Below are 16,400 nucleotides of genomic sequence, written 5' to 3' on the forward strand. Positions count from 1 at the left end.
CCTTTGAAAACTGATTGAGAGATCACATATCTTGGGCGTAAAGTGAAATTGGAGTAAAGATTAAAAGTGTTCCTAAGTGCTTCTAATCTTTGTTTTGAATTTCTCCACACCAAGGTACGCTATTTTGTTCTTAAATTCTGAAATTTACATAGTGCATGTTATCAATTATGAATGAAATAGATCATTACTTGTTGCTTCCGCTGTGTGTTTTGCATGAGATGCAAAACTAGTTTTTCCTTCATGTTTGTGGAATTTACTCTAAAAATAAAGTTGAAAATGACCTTGTGTTACGCGTGGTTCAACTGACACCTTATAATGTTTCTAACCTAAATATTTAAGGTTCAAATCTTTTTTTCCTATTATTTAGTTTTAAAAGAAAAAAAAAGGCTGTGAACAAAATATAACGAAGTTGTCAAAAAGTTAGTAGCTTTTAAAAATTATATATATATATATACACACAGTTCAAATTTTCCTTATTCCAACTATAGTGTAAAAAAAATCTACAAATATATTACATTATTATTTTTTCTTGGTAAACAGGCATGGATAAAGAAGACTACAAATTATTATTTTTTTTTTTGGTTGATAAAATACTAGAATTAATGTACTTTATCTTTATTTTTTTAGCAATATTTTTTAGATTTTTAAAATTTTTTATTTTTAGTGATTGAAAATGAATAATTAGGATGAGTGAAAGAGAATTATGAAGGCTAGTCCCAAACCTACTCTAAAAGGGATATTTTAATTTATGACCTTAGTTATTAGTTGTTTGGTGAATGGTAAACAAATGATATAATGTATAAATTTAATACTCTCTCCATTCAATTTTTTTTGTCCTATTTGAAAAGTCAAACTTTTTAAGGAAACATCATTTATTGTCTTGTCTGCCTTATAAAAATATATAAGTTTACAAAACTACTCTTAAATAAATTTATCAACTTTTTTAAAAAAGAGTTATTCATAATGAGACAATTAAAAAGGTGTCCCAATTAGATTAATTTTAAAATATATATATATATATATATATATATATATATATATATATATTAGTTAGTTTTCTTTTCAAATAGTTTTGAAAATGAAGCAGGGGTATAATAGGAATATTAGTAAACTAATAACTTTTATTTTTAGAAATAAGACAATATTTTGGGACATCCCAAAATGGAATAGAGGACAAACAAAGTGGGACAGAGGGAGTAATAGATTTTAGTTAGCTCAACTAGTAAAATCTCTGATGGCTAAATAAGAGATTTGGGGTTCAATTCTCGCCTACACCAGAAACCGATTCATGTCTTAATTTGATGATAAAGAGTTATCATCAGAAACGAATCATAGGTTAAAACTCACTAAAAAAAGGTATAAATTTAATGGAGTTGAATGAGAAATATAAATTTTCATCTCAATGACTTTAATGCGAAGTTCTTAGTCAACTTATTTATTAGTTGTTGGCTGATACTTAGTAGTGCCTTAGAGGTAACCAAATTATATGACGTATAAATGTTGATGGGATAACATTGAACTAGTCAATTTGAAGATATAAAATTCAAACCCCTAGAGTTTCTTTCAAATTAGGCTATCTTTGCTAATCCCACAAACATAATGATATGTGTTAGTACTTAGTACTAACAATCCAAATTGACTAGTTCAATGTTCGTACTAGCATTGAAATACACCATAAATCGATTGATATCTTGACTTGATAATAAAAGGTTATCATTAAAAATAAACGCTATAGGTTGAAACTCTCTAACAAAAATGTATAAATTTCATGAAGTTGAATGAGAAATATAAACTTCATCTCAATGACTGTAATAGGAAGGTCTTAGCCAACTTATTTATTAGTTGTTGGTTGGTACTTGGTAGTGCCTTAGAGGTAACCAAATTATATGATGCATCAATGCTGATGGGATAACATTGAACTAGTCAATTTGAAGATATAAAAATCACACCCCTAGAGTTTCTTTCAAATTAGGATAACTTTGTTAATTCCACAGACATAATTGTGGGGATAAACGGCTCGGATAAGGGTATTGGGCCCTGGGCTGCGCCTGAGGATGCCAAAGAGCCTAAGGACAAACAAGTATTAGTAAAGGCAAGTAGGTTATCGGGCCGAGGACAAGAGTTGGTCACGATAAGCAGGTGATGTTATCTGAGGAGACAAACCTCCTCGGGAAATAGAGTGGAAGCTTGAAGTCCGACCACCCAATAGGTATGAAGAAGTGGACAACCATGCTTGGAAGGAGGATAAGTTTTGGAAAGGGAAGAGTCAACAGAGAATTGAGAAATATCTGGGAAAACAGCTGCTACAACCACATTGAATGCTCTGCACCTAACCAACTGGCCGCATCAATGTGGTGGTGATGCCTAAACAGTGACCTTTAGCCATACAGTTACCCACAAGGACTTCAAGAAAGTTATGATGGGACAAGTATCAAGAAAATGAGTTATTTGATCAACAAGTGGAGTGCTAAGATGAGGAAGGGTGAAGGACTATAAAAGGGAAATGATTCCAATAGGAGGAGAGAGGAACTACTTTGTAATGAAGAACTTGAATATTTGTATAAGTCTGAGAATTAAATACAAAAATATGTCATCCTTGGACTTGACCAATGAGTGTTTTTCTTTTCAACTTGTTATTCTTGTGCATTCCAACATTAAACTAACCTATAGTGATTCTTACTTGACTCGTTGAACATTCAATATTAAACCCACTCTCTAACAAATTTATTGTTGTGGGCTTATTGTGCTATTATCAAAATCTATTGGGCCGTGAACCAATTTACGTCCATACAATAATGATATGTTTTAGTACTAACAATCCAATTCCGAGGTGAAGGTACCCTCTCCAACTTCAACTCCAACTCGACATGGGCTACATTTGAGTGAAATTAAAATTGTATTTATTGCTTGACAATAATATAGAAAAATTATAAATGATTAGTTAAATATTTTATTTAAAAACTGACTATAAATAAAACAATAATTAAAAGACTCTTATGATGACACATTGTTTTAGTTGGTTTTTGTCGGAGAAGCCGCCTTTGTAACGAGCTTTTGCTAAGCTCATGTTGTATGATTTCTTTCTTTGAATAAATATTTTTGCTTATCTTCAAAAAAAAAAAAAAAAAATCATAAAAATAGTTAATAGTCACCATCCTTAGGCTTACATATTGCTCAATTAAGGTTGATCCCAAATCAAACTTGCCACACAAGCTTTTTTTGGGTTTTCCCTTGAAATCATTTTCTAGCTTCAATTATGTATAATTAAGTGTCAAGATCTTATCAACTATATTTTTATCGATTAAACATCTATAATGATTTTTTTTTGATGAACAAACATTTATAATGATAGTGTTTGTTGAAAGTCGATATCTTAATGTCCCCTAAAATAATAACAAACGTTATATTTATTCTAAGGAAAACCACAAAACAAAAATGCTACACGACATGCGTATCTTAGTATCTAGGTAACCATGAATAATATAGATCGATGTGTCACATAGCTCTATCTCTTTCTATCATAAACACTTCCGTGTATCTCTACGCATGCTGCAAGTTGGTCGATCAGACTTGTCAAGATGAACTTTGTGACTTGTGTCATCGATACTCGTGATACTGGATCTTCTGATAATGAAGTTGAGTTCAATGGTAATGACTCGTGAATAGGGACGTGAAAATCAAGTCGAGTTCAATGGTTATTTTCAGTTTCATCCTTTTTTTCTTTTTTTTTTTCTTTTTTTTTTTTCTTTTTCTTTTGTTTACAAATAACGGAAAGTGGAATTTAAATCCGAGTTCTTCTCATTGAAAAGAACCCAAAAAAAAAAAAAAAAATCCAACCTTTTTTTTTTGAAAATTATTATTACATAGTACATACTATAAAACAATCTAATTTTTTGCTTTTTTTTCTAGGCAGTTTCAAAAACTAAACCAAGCATAAGATCTTTGAAATAGAAACAGCCACTAAAAAGCAATTAGTTCAAACTGACTGTCATGGATTTTGCACTCCATAATTTTTGTTAAAACATCTTTATCCAAGTGTACGTTTTTTTGGCTGATCGGCTGATCCCATCGCATTGTTCATAACATCTTTATCCAAGTGTACTTTTGTTTAGCACTGCATCTGCGTTGAAGCTGCGTTTGCATTTTTTTGGCCGGTCCCATGACACTGTTCATAGGCCAGCTAAAGCACAAAAACGCATGAACAATGTTTTACCTTTTAAAAAATATTTTGCTACAGTGTTTTCAATAATAAATTTTTAGTTTTTAGGAAATAAGCGATATCCAAACAGACCTTAAATATGCAAAACACGTAAAAATGCAAAAAAGATGATACTATTCACAAAAAATATTTTGTACAAAATTTTACAATTTGCTATAGTGCTTATTGTAAATATTCATAAACATTGTAGCATTACCTAACTTACTTTTGTGTATTTTATTCCTCCTCTCTATTCTTTCTCATGTTCTCTCTCCTTTCTTATTTTTTTATTATTATAATATGATGTATTGTAAAATGAAAAATGAGATTTAGGGTGTATTAATGTATTATTTAAGTTGTCATGTAATATAGAAAAAGTAGATTATTGGTAATACAAAATAAATGAGTTTGACATAAATGAATAGGAATTCTCTTAGCTTATTAGTTAAAAAGTGTGATAAAAATTAACTTTGAGTATATAAGTTAAATTACTTTTTCAAGGAAAAAACAGATATTAGTTTCTTTATTTATTTTTAAAGGTGAGATAAAAAGTGATATTAATAAAAATAGTAAAAATACGAGATGCAGCATGTTACTACTCATGCTTTTTGTTTTTTGTTATTTTAATAGGAAGAGTAACTAAGAATTTTATTCAAATAGATAAATAGAGATTATATTATGGAGAATGAATTAAGAGCCTTTTCTTAAAAGAAAAAAAAAAATTCTCTTCAATCCAATCAGAAAAATAATCAATACCCAAAACATATTTTTCTCACTAATGGACAAGTCTTTTGCCTTACCTGCATACATATTTGAGAACTCGATTCTACAAAAATCATGGCACTGTTCTTGCTTTGACAATTCATTATAAACACTTAGTAAAGTTTGTGTTTGTAAAGTTTAATGTGAAGGGCCTGCTAGGCTGTAATACATGCATTTTCATATCACTGGGTGCGCAATGAGTCATAACTCAAAGCCACAAAAGCTCAATTATTGTACTTTTTTTTTGTTTGGTAAAAACAATTATTATACTTACATCTACAACGAATTTGACTAAAATTGCAGTTAACATCAAAAGATTAGCCCATATTCATATTTTTTTTTAAATGCAACATGATTTGACTGCATGCTATCACATTCATCATTCGCATCATTTGGGGGTCGTATACAATAAACTTTTAAATTCATCCACTCTCGAGTCTCGATGACATCAATGATCGATAAACCCTCTATTTTTGCTTTCACTTTTTTGGTCCATATCCCATGTACTCGAATTTGTCAAATTCATTAGCTCACTATTTTGGCAAATTTTTACGTTTTATTAGGACATAAAAGATACGAAGAATCCTCTCATTTTTTTTTCTAGTTTCCCCTTCAATAAAAACAATTTTATATGCACCACCTTATTGAAAATTTCATTTACGTACAATTCACAAATACAATAAGTTCATTTATATAATATAAACATAAAAGCATATGAAAAATATAGTATAAATTATATATAAATATACATATTCTTCAATCTGCTTCAAGAATCGCCCATAGAAACACAAATCTGGTCATTCATATCTATCATTTCCTCCATAAATAATGGGTAAACAATGGCCATTATTAGTTGCATGTTGAATAAGTTTTTTAACGTAATAGTTTGCGTGTTACTTAGTGCTATATATCAATTTCCATCATCCGCCGAAAGAAACACCCAGTCACCCACAAATTAATCAAACCTTTGACCTCAACTTGCCACTACAACATTGGTGGCATACATTTCTATCATATAAAATGACTGTGATAATATTAAAATTATTATCAGATGTGAGCAAAGAAAACATTGTCACTATCCATGGTCTACAAGGGACAGACATTCTGGTTTTATTTATCATTTTCGAGCCAATAAATTTGGGATTAACCATGACCACAAGCAAAGGTTGAATCTTCACCAAAAAAATTATTATTATTATTTTTTTTTCATTTATGAGTCATGGCTTCTTGTCTAAATCAGTCATTAGTCCCATGAATTATTTGCTTGATTGATTAATTACTTGATTTCTTATGTACTGATTACGAAATGTGAGTTCCTAATTGCTATTTGCTAATTCATTCTTACCAAAGTTATATCTGGATAATATTTGGTGGATTGACATCCCTCACTTATTTGAGAAGCAAATTAGCTAGTATGCTGATGTACTGGATAAGAAAATTGTAACAATTATGAAACCAAAACACATGCGTATTGATGAATACAAGAAAAATAATTATCCATAATATCAGGCGACTATAAATGATCACCAAGTCAACAGGAGCATTATAATTTCTTTTAATGAGGGCCCAATTAATGACTACAAACAGGAAGGTTATATTTGAGAGCTTCCTTGAACAGAGAAATGCATACAATCTGATGGGGATCAACTAAGTTTCTTTCTTTCTTTTCAAGACTTACCGCCATTATCATAGCCCGAAGCATTTCAGCCCCTACTGATTCCCGTATATCACCACAATCTATATTACTTTTAATTCATATTAAATTTGGGAATTCGTTCTCAAATATCTAACTTAACCATCGAAGGTCCTTGGTTAAAAACAAGGAGGAATGCACTCAAGCCATGAGTAGATATAAGAACAAAGATGGAGAACAGGGCAGCACTCAAGGAATTGAAACTCAGAGAGATTGGATCAGTCCAGAGCTATTAGAGGTAATTGAATCAGTTCCTTATCATGAATACTTTATTCACACGTATGAAGGAGTCTTGCCACGTGGATAGAAGCATGATGTAAGCAGCAATTTCAATTTGTACACGTGGCTTGATGATTGGGATTGTTTGTAATTTATTTTCCCTCATTCACGGAGTTAGTTATTTTTCTTTGCTTCCACAGATTGTATATATAGATAGCAATAGTGTCTAGATTCATGGTATTGTATTCTCATCTTCAATCAATAAGGATCTTTCATTTTATTTAGAGAGGGGGTTCTAGAATTCTTTACATTGACCAACACCACCTTGATGACTATAGTTTGTATGCTTTCTATTTATTATTTTTTTTTTTAAGGTCACATCTGATTTCTATTGAACCTAGATGAGAAATTCAACTTACGATGTTTGACATTATCAGATACGATAAAAGTACTAGTAATAAATTGTAATACTCATGAAATTTATGATAAATGTCTTATTTTCTTCAAATACCTGATTTAATTTATGGATTGTTTATATCCAAGATTTTGCTATACAAAATTAAATGAAGCTTCTACCATATAATAAGAACTTATTAAGAGAAAAGTAAAGAGAAGAAAAGGTTAAAGAATAAATGGCAAGGGAAATCTAATTCCACTTCTGTTATGATCACTTCCGTACACTTTTTTTTAATCACAGATGTGATAGTGATTCCGTAAACAAGAAATGCTTCTATTTATTGTTAACGGGTGGCTTCCGAGTAGGGACGGGTAACATGCACACTGACATGACTTGTATGCGAAATTATTAACATTTCCTTTACGGAAAATCTTATCTTGACTATAAAAAATAAAATAAAAAAAGCTTATCTTGTAGTGAATTTTTCTTTTTCTATAATATGGATTTTTAGGCTCTTAAAAAGCTTGACTAATTCGTGAATTACACATGGGCGTACAGGAATTTAAAGAAAAGTAATTGCGATCTTCTTACACTCCTGTCTGTCCTTTACTCATATAATCGACATAGCTATATCAGAGATAGCCCAGTCTAATGATGCTCACCACGTGTCAAGTAGCACATTATCAAAGGAGGTCATACCGTAGAGAAAGAGTTTTAGGGAAGATGTTAGCTTTGACGTGACTGAAGGAATGGTGGCTGCCACCACATTTATTGCATCCCACCAAACCTCCTGGTTGCATTTATGTGAAAAAGACCTCTAAACAATGCTGCCTTAGTTGCCACAACTCACAAGAGTTTGAGAAGGTGTCTGATGGGACAAGCACTCAAGTAGTGGCCTGGACAATTAACAAATGGAGGGTCAAGATCATCTAAAGGGAGCTATATAATGTAAGAGATCCTCCAGGGAGAGGGGATCAAAAAATCTGTAGAGAAAACACTGTAGCAACAAGGACTGAAATTGTATCCTAATTTAAAAGACATATAGATAAGGACCACTCTCCTCGGATTTTCCCGAGGAAGTTTTTCTTTGCACAGAGCCTGTTTTTCTTTACTTTTTTACTATCTTTGATACACTACGCGTGTTGTGTGATCTATTGAATCCAACTTTTAAGCTCACTCTCTACAAATTCATTGTATTGAGCTATTTGGGCCTTAATCCATTCATCTTTTGGGCTTAGGAACCAAAACCTGACCCTACAACACACATTAGATAATTACCAAAAACAATCCATTGAAATTGATTTTAAAGTATTGACCGAAAGACTTATACACAAAACTTCGTTAATTATATTGGGCCTGAAAACCACTAAATATACACTAAGGATGCATTGAGTGTTACACTTAGTCTAGTGACTTCCTCGCACTTGATCTATTAAGATTACCAATGGGTAGTAGGGATGGCAATGGGGCGGGGCGGGGTCGAAGGATGGGGTCTTCGTCCCCGCCCCACAAGGTTTTGTCTTGCCTCATCCCCGCCTCGCCTCGCATGACGAGGAAAACTTTCTCACCCCATCCCCGCCCCTTGGGGCCCTGCGAAGCCCCGCCCCACCCCGTAAAACTCTACTTTTTGTTAATTTTCCCTACAACTAGTATAATTTTTTTTTAATGAAACTTATTTCATTAATAAAAATATAGTTGAAATTACAACTAAATTTATCCTATCAAATCAAATCAATTTTTAGAAAAAATTGAATAATATATCCAATTGTATAACAAGACAATCATAAATAAAAAAATTTAAAAAAATCTCATAGTATAACACATAACAAAATAAAGGCAGAGAACTATATTGGGTAGAATAAAATAAGCTAATATTGATATGTTTGTTTACTATAATAGAGTTTTAGGATATAAAAAATTTACAATTATAACACTTAGCAACGCAGGGCGGGGTGGGGCGAGGACGGGACGGGGTGGGTCTAAAAAGTCTAAACCCATCCCCGCCCCGCCCCGTGGTACGGGGCTAAAATCTTGCCCCATCCCTCGCCCCACCACTTTTGCGGGGCGAGGAAAACCCGCGCGGGGCGAAGCGGGGAGGGGCGGGTTAAGCGGGGCGGGAAAAAATTGTCATCCCTAATGGGTAGGGATGACGTCTTGCTCCAACCCGTCTTGACTTGTCGCATGTAGATTTTTATTACCTCGCAAAGATGGTGGAGTGAAAATATTTACAAAAATAGCCTTGTATTATTTATAATTCATAAAATACCCTAGAGGTTATTGTATTACTAAATAATTAAATGATTGGATATTAACATCTCTTGTTTTCATTGTGATTTTATCTCGTTAAATACTGTAGATTATATTATTGAGTCCTTGGTAAAACCTAGTTTGGCTTAATGTGATCAATTTAATCGCAATTTCACATACGATTTATATTATCATAACAATCATTGACGAGGTTGGCACAACGACACTATATTACAAGATGACGATGGGTCACCCATGATCTTGGCCCTGCTCCCCCTTAGTCTCCATCCCTATCCAATGGGAGGTTTTTTATTTGAATTTTTCTTCACCCTTGCTTGAAACAAAACTCACTTATCCAAACACAAAGAAATGAAATGTGAAAGACTATTATGCATATCATCAAAAAGAAGCAAGATATACTTTTCCTGCATTAGCTTGTGATGTACCATTTAAAATTGACACGCTTGTTATCGGTGCAAGTGGTGGGACTTGGGAGACACTAATCTCTTTATTTGGTATGGGGTGGGCCAATTATCCCGAAGTTAATTTCGTGTAATCTCATATAAGAGCAGACCAGGTCTTTCAAAGACTGTGAATCAAAAGGGCAGTTGGAACAACAAATAGATATATTCTTGTGTGACTTGCAAGAATTAGAACTCCCTCTCCTATGTTCTTCTAGATTAAACAAGGTTTATAAAAAAGAATTAAAAGTTTCCCAATTCAATTCAATTCAATTCAATATCCTGTAGTAAGGGAGACTATCATCAGGTGGCGTAGTTGGTTAGATACTGAGCCAACAAGTCTCAGGACTTGAGTTCGAGTTTTAACAACTAATTGTATGTTAATCTTTCTTATATCCTATCTCTATTTCAAACGATCAAAAAATAATAATAATCAGTTTTTCACGAACCGAAAATATGGGGTCTTGCTCGAGAGTGGATATAGTGTGCGTTTGGGTTAGGATGAAAAATGAAAACTATTTCATTATTCATCTTATTTTTGGTACTATTTATGTGCTCTATTGTACTTTTTGACACTACTTATAAGCTCCACTGTACTATTTTAATTAATTTTTACTTTTATTTATCTTATTTTTAGCAATAATTTTTTAATATCAATAAAACCGTCTCTAAACAGTATCTAAACATACTCATAATAACGTTGTAGTCAGGTCTAGATAGAGAAGTTGCTCACTCTACCCATTAAAAAAAAACGAAAAAAAAAGGTACTACAGGTGTCCTCAAAATGCACAGTGTGATGCACTTATACAAGTCATCAAGCACTGAAAGTAGCAGGGCAAGTGTCAGCTTGTCAGGTACAAGTGACGTGAGAATCCAATACACATGCCAAACTGAGTCCATAATCCAAGAGAGCCTCACTCTATTAAAATTGACCATTCAATTTCCTTTCTTTTTTTCCTTTTTTTTTTTTTTTTTTAAATGGTAAGATTGAGGATACAATTTTTTTTTTTTTAATGTTTAAGTTCCCATCAATTCCACCCTCTCAAGTAATAAGTTTAGTTAATTTTATATATGGGTAATTATTGATTTAGATAGTAGACTAAGTAAGGGTATGACTTCTATTCAGTGTCTTGTGACATTAAATTTGTTGCAATCATAATGTATGTCTATTTTCAAATACATGTCATGATCGCAATGGCTCCAGTGCACTAGAGGCCCTGGATAGAAGCCACGCTCACTAAATAAAAATAGATATAATAAATGTATAAAATATTTTATATATTTGTAAAAAGTGTATTATATTGTACATATTTTTTGCAAACAATATAGTATACATTTGTTTAGTAAGATTTTACATTATTAGCACAATATAAATTAAGAATTTCCCTTTACATAGATATAGTAAGATTTATTTTTCATATGAGATGAGAAAGTATTACTCTCTTATAGTTTTCTTAATTTTATTATTAAAAAATTTTTATAATTAATATAACAATAAATGAGATTAATGTTCCATCAACAACATAATAAATAAATATCTTTTTTTTTAATTGATAACCGTAAATTTGAAAGAATAGTATAATAAAATATGTGATGTTACTCAAAAATTTTGCAAGCTTTTTACAATTATTGAGGTGTTATATTTGTAATCAGTGCTAATAAAAATAATACTGCTGGTGAGATTATATGAAAGGTAAATGTTATTTGACTTATTTCAACCATAACGTACCGTATCAATACTTGCAAAATAATAATCTGAAATTTTGGGTCCCTATTCTTTTAACCACATCCATACTCTTTGTAATGTTTATCAACCTTAATTTTTTTAAACGAAGTAAACTCAATCAAGCACAACCAGATATTTTAGAAGGCAACGGCGCCGAAAATCTTTTTATATTGCGTTTCTTATTCGTTAGGTTCTTTCACAAATTAATCAAATTATTAATTGAATTACAATAAAATTTTATTACTAGATTGTCATGCAGGTCTCTTTTATTGAGTTAATGTGGAAAAAAGTAGTTAGAGATAATGACTGAAAGTAACTAGTGCATTATAATAAACATAGAATTTAGTCGAAATAAGAAATTTTCATAACATTCAATTAAATTTATAATAGTTGGTTGATATTCTACTTTACCTTGGTGATTTTGTAAAATTAAATCTAACAAACCTGATTTAAAAAATCATAATCTAAGTTTTTTACTTACTTATACCCAATGATTTGCATAAAATATTTGATGGGGTCACATACTTTTTGTTCCTTTCTGTCCTAGAACTTATCTACATATATGGGTGCTTGTGCCTCCAATGCTCGAATTTTCTTTCTCTATGTTATGTAAAGCATGTGAATCTGTGACGATGGATCGACCTTAATATAGAAATCGACTTTAAATGAAGGAGAAACTTCATTGAAGTTTCCCAATAAAACTTCTCTCACCAAGCAAGAACCAAATTTTTTTTTGGCTTTTTCTTTGAAAATACTTGATGCATTAGTGTGTGGTTCATATAATTTCACAGTATTTGTGTTTTTTTTATACCCTTCTATATAAAATTAAAGAAATATTAATCTATGTCTTAATTGAGTTTTAGTTAGCTAAAATATTTGGGGTCCGTTTGATTAGATATTTATAGTATTGTTGTTTAAGTGTTGTGAAAATACGTGTAAGTTAAAAAGTATTGTGAAAATATATGTTTCAGTATTTAAATACTAAAAACTGTCAAACATTCCTACCAAATATCATCTGATAGTTGAGTAAGAGATTATGAGGATTTTAATCACCGTCTACACAAAAACTCGATTGATATCTTAATCTGATGATAAATAGCACAATCTTCAAAAGCCAATATATAGTAAATAATAATAAAAAGATTAATCTTGATGTCTCAATTTTTTACAATTAATTTAGTTGTAACTTATCAAAGACTGGGTTATTGGCTTATTGCTCAAGTCATGTAAAGATAAGAATTCAACTAGTTCTGCAAGTATACAAATACTGATAAAGACAAAAATGGATTATGGGAACAAGTTGTAACTTAGTCACGAGAAGGTTACTTTATGGGTTGGTTCTATCAAAAATAGTTAGTGGATCAATTTACTGCTCACTAAATATAAGTAGGAAATAGATGAAGAAATTGTTAAAGTGGGAAATGGTTTTTTAAATTTTAAACTCCTATCCGTTTCCAACACAACGTTATGATTTGCTTTATGTCCCTTTCAAATGTATCTTTCATTCTCTTTCATTTTTCATGCTTAATTTGCACACAAATCCAATCTTTGTCCATATGCTCAGTTAGTCCTACAATTGCCTACTCTTTTTCTCTCTCTAGGATAAGACTTTGAAATATAATAATATAAAAATTCAAAGTTAAAGAAATATACTTCAACGATTTTATTTATTTCTCACCGTATATAAAATAAGGCATGGTTAAGAATTTTAATCCATATATATTAGTGTCCATTTCTGATGATTGTGTTTTTTTTCATCAAATCAAAGATATCAATCGGTTTCTGGTGTAAACAAAAATTGAAATTCAGATTTCTTATTCAACAATTAAATACTTTATCAATTGAATTAACGTGTACTCTTAGTCTGCATTTGAATATCACTTATTTTATTGAAAACTGAAAACAATAAAAAAATATTTTCTAATTACTGTTATTATTGTTCACTACTATTTAACGCTGTTTATTTGCCTATTTGCACTGTCCATGTCTCAGCGCAAGACGCGCTGAGCTAAAAAAAAAAAAAAAAAAAGAAGCAAAATGGATCCAAAGAGCTTTAGAGTATGAAAACCACAAAAAAAATATTTGTTTTATAAAAAAAAAATTAAAACTAATTTTCTCTGAGTCATTTATTAACTTTTTCCATAAAATAAAGGTATAAAATAAAGTAGGAATCGTTCATAGTGTGTGACATTGATTGGAGCTTGCCCTTAAAAGAGTACTCACAACTCACTACTACACCACCATTTCACATGGAACAAAATCCTGCAATTCGACCATAAAAATTCCTATTTTGGAAAGCGACCATAAAAGCTCAATATAAATCCTCTGCAATCAAAATCTACTGAATCATTAATTTAAATTTTTGAAAATGCAATTCAATTCATCTCCAACTCTCAAACCACAGGCTGGACTGCTTATTATAACTTATCTTCTTATAATTTTATTTTATTTGCTTCTAGAACTAATTTATAATATCCCACTTAGCGTCTTTTGGAGATTCATATAGCCACCAATATTTGTTTAGAACAGTCTCATCGATTTGTACCTAATAAAAACTAGGGACTCCAAACTATTGATGCATTAAAAAATTAAACCAGCCTATTCTAACTTCCAATAATTAATTTTTTTTAATAACATATTACGAGTCTTATTATTCAATTAATTCAATTGATACTTTTTACTGTTTTTAATAAAAATGTTCACTTTAATAAATCGTCTTAACCCCAACCCCAAAATAGTTTAATCATACTTTTTACTGTTTTCAATAAAAAACGTTTAATTGATACTTTATACTGTTTCCAACTATCGAATATTTAAAGAAAGAGAAAAATAGAGACCAGGTTGTTTTTGGTACATAATAAAGGTCCAAGAAAAACCTTTTTTTTTTTTTTTTGTGAATTTTTGAATTTTCCCCAGCTGTACACAACAAACAAAATCTGAATAAAATAAATAATAAAAAACTAAACTTAATTACATATTTTACTAACTTTTTTTTTAATTTTGCTCTCCCACCTCACCACCACCACCGACACCGCCATTATCGCCGCCGTTATTGTCGTCTAACCACTGCTCCATCGGCACACATTCCATCTTATGCCTCAGCTTCCAATCCAGCGCTTGGCAGCCACGCGAGCAATAATTCACCGCTCCACAAACCGAGCACCGCCGAAACTCGTGCGGCCTAGTCTCGGGTCTACCACACCCGACGTGAGAGCACATGCGCAGACCCGACGACCCGTCGCAGCCCGACCCGAACCACTCCTTCAAAAAGGTGTTCACCGGGTGCGTTTCCGGCTCCGTCACGTCGCACCCGAAGTCGCTCAACAAGCAACCCGACCCGCTCACGCTCGGGTCGGGAGAAGCCGACCGGGCGCGCAGGACAGACGCGAGCTCGCGCGTGTTGGCCTGGACGAGCAGCCGGCGACCCTCGGCGACGTTCTGGCGGACTCCGTAACCGTCTTGGAGGCAATGCCCAAGCTCCCGCAGCGCGTCCACGTGGCCGAGAAAGGCGGCGCGTGCGCACAAAGCCACGCCGGCTTTCAAGTTCTTATCGTTTTTGGAACCTCCGCTGCCGTTGAACTGTATAACAGCTAGCGAGTACAGAGCCGGCGCGTGCGTCTTAATCGCCGCCTTCGCCATTAGTGACGCGCCACTCCCTCGGTTTTGAAGACAATAAAAACGGATCTGAAACCCAAAAAAAAAAAAAGAAGGTAAATTAGACTTTTCACACTCTAAACTATAGTCCCGAACCATTGCGACCTCTCACTTCCAAAAATATCGGCTTCTGTTTTGCGGTTAAAAAGACCAATTTGCCCCTTGGCAAATTGAATCTACGCTTAACGCCAACGCAACCTTCAATAATATTTAAGAGAGTTATAGGAAGAACTTCGTTACTGACCATGCCGAGTGTATAAGAAGCTTCAATGTTTCCAGAATTGACACAGAGTTTGAGAAAGCGGTGGGCAGACTCGGACCAGTTTTTGGCTCTGATTGAAAGAGCTTTTGGACTCGCTTTCGATAGAACCAGTGGATGAACAGCCAAGCGGTTCAGCCTTTTACACCTGTTTCAAATTTCGAACCGTTACTTGAATGAATCTGATTCAAAAAAATTTAAACCCTAAATCTTAAAAAAAATAAAAATAAATAGAGAGTGAGGTCTTACGTGAAGAGAATGCTGATGAGATCGGAGGGCGAAGAGGCGGAGGAGCTGACTTTGCAGAGGATGAAAACGACGAGGTCGTCCGGCAAGCCATCGAAGAGATCGGATTCTTCTACGGTGGCGTTTGTGCGCCGCGGCGGCGACGGCGTCGTTTTTTGCTTTTTTCTCATATGTTTTGGTTTTTTGGTTTAGAGTTTTATGTGTGTGTTTTGTTTTGTTTTAACTTACGCTATACAGTTTTCCGAATGGAATTAGTAAAGGCAAAGAGGAAAGGGAAGGAGGGGGTATTTATATGCGAGAGGGATTAGCATTTTGATGTGATGGGCTGGGCCCAGCCCAGGAATTAATTATTATTATTTTTAAAAATTATAATAATTAATAAATAAAAAATATATAAATAGTAATGAGTGCACGAAGGCACGAAGGTTGATGAGAATAAGTGGGCTAGAGTAAATGGAGATTTCCCATAAATATTTTTTGAAATTTCGAGACGTTACTAGTTCAAGCCAATTTTGGTTTTTGGTTTCCTATTGTAGTG

General features: G+C 32.7%; 1 protein-coding gene across 1 annotated transcript; it reads right to left on the minus strand.

Annotated features, from left to right (window-relative positions):
* Positions 1-14,547: 14,547 nt before the first annotated feature.
* On the minus strand, positions 14,548-16,124 carry LOC142631676 (F-box protein At1g67340-like). The gene is made up of 3 exons (XM_075805905.1): positions 15,866-16,124; positions 15,602-15,764; positions 14,548-15,387 (listed from the first exon to the last, which is right to left on the minus strand). Exons 1-3 carry the CDS (start codon positions 16,030-16,032, stop codon positions 14,698-14,700), a joined length of 1,020 nt encoding a protein of 339 aa, XP_075662020.1. The 5' UTR covers positions 16,033-16,124; the 3' UTR covers positions 14,548-14,697.
* Positions 16,125-16,400: the final 276 nt, after the last annotated feature.

This window comes from Castanea sativa, chromosome 4 (genome assembly GCF_040712315.1).
Source record: "Castanea sativa cultivar Marrone di Chiusa Pesio chromosome 4, ASM4071231v1".
Lineage (NCBI taxonomy): Eukaryota > Viridiplantae > Streptophyta > Magnoliopsida > Fagales > Fagaceae > Castanea > Castanea sativa.

Coding starts and splice junctions, on each gene's coding strand:
- LOC142631676 (XM_075805905.1), bottom strand. CDS start 16,032: ATGAGAAAAAAGCAAAAAACGACGCCGTCGCCGCCGCGGCGCACAAAC. Junction 15,765..15,865: donor CTCATCAGCATTCTCTTCAC/GTAAGACCTCAC, acceptor AATTTGAAACAG/GTGTAAAAGGCTGAACCGCT. Junction 15,388..15,601: donor CTTCTTATACACTCGGCATG/GTCAGTAACGAA, acceptor TTTGGGTTTCAG/ATCCGTTTTTATTGTCTTCA.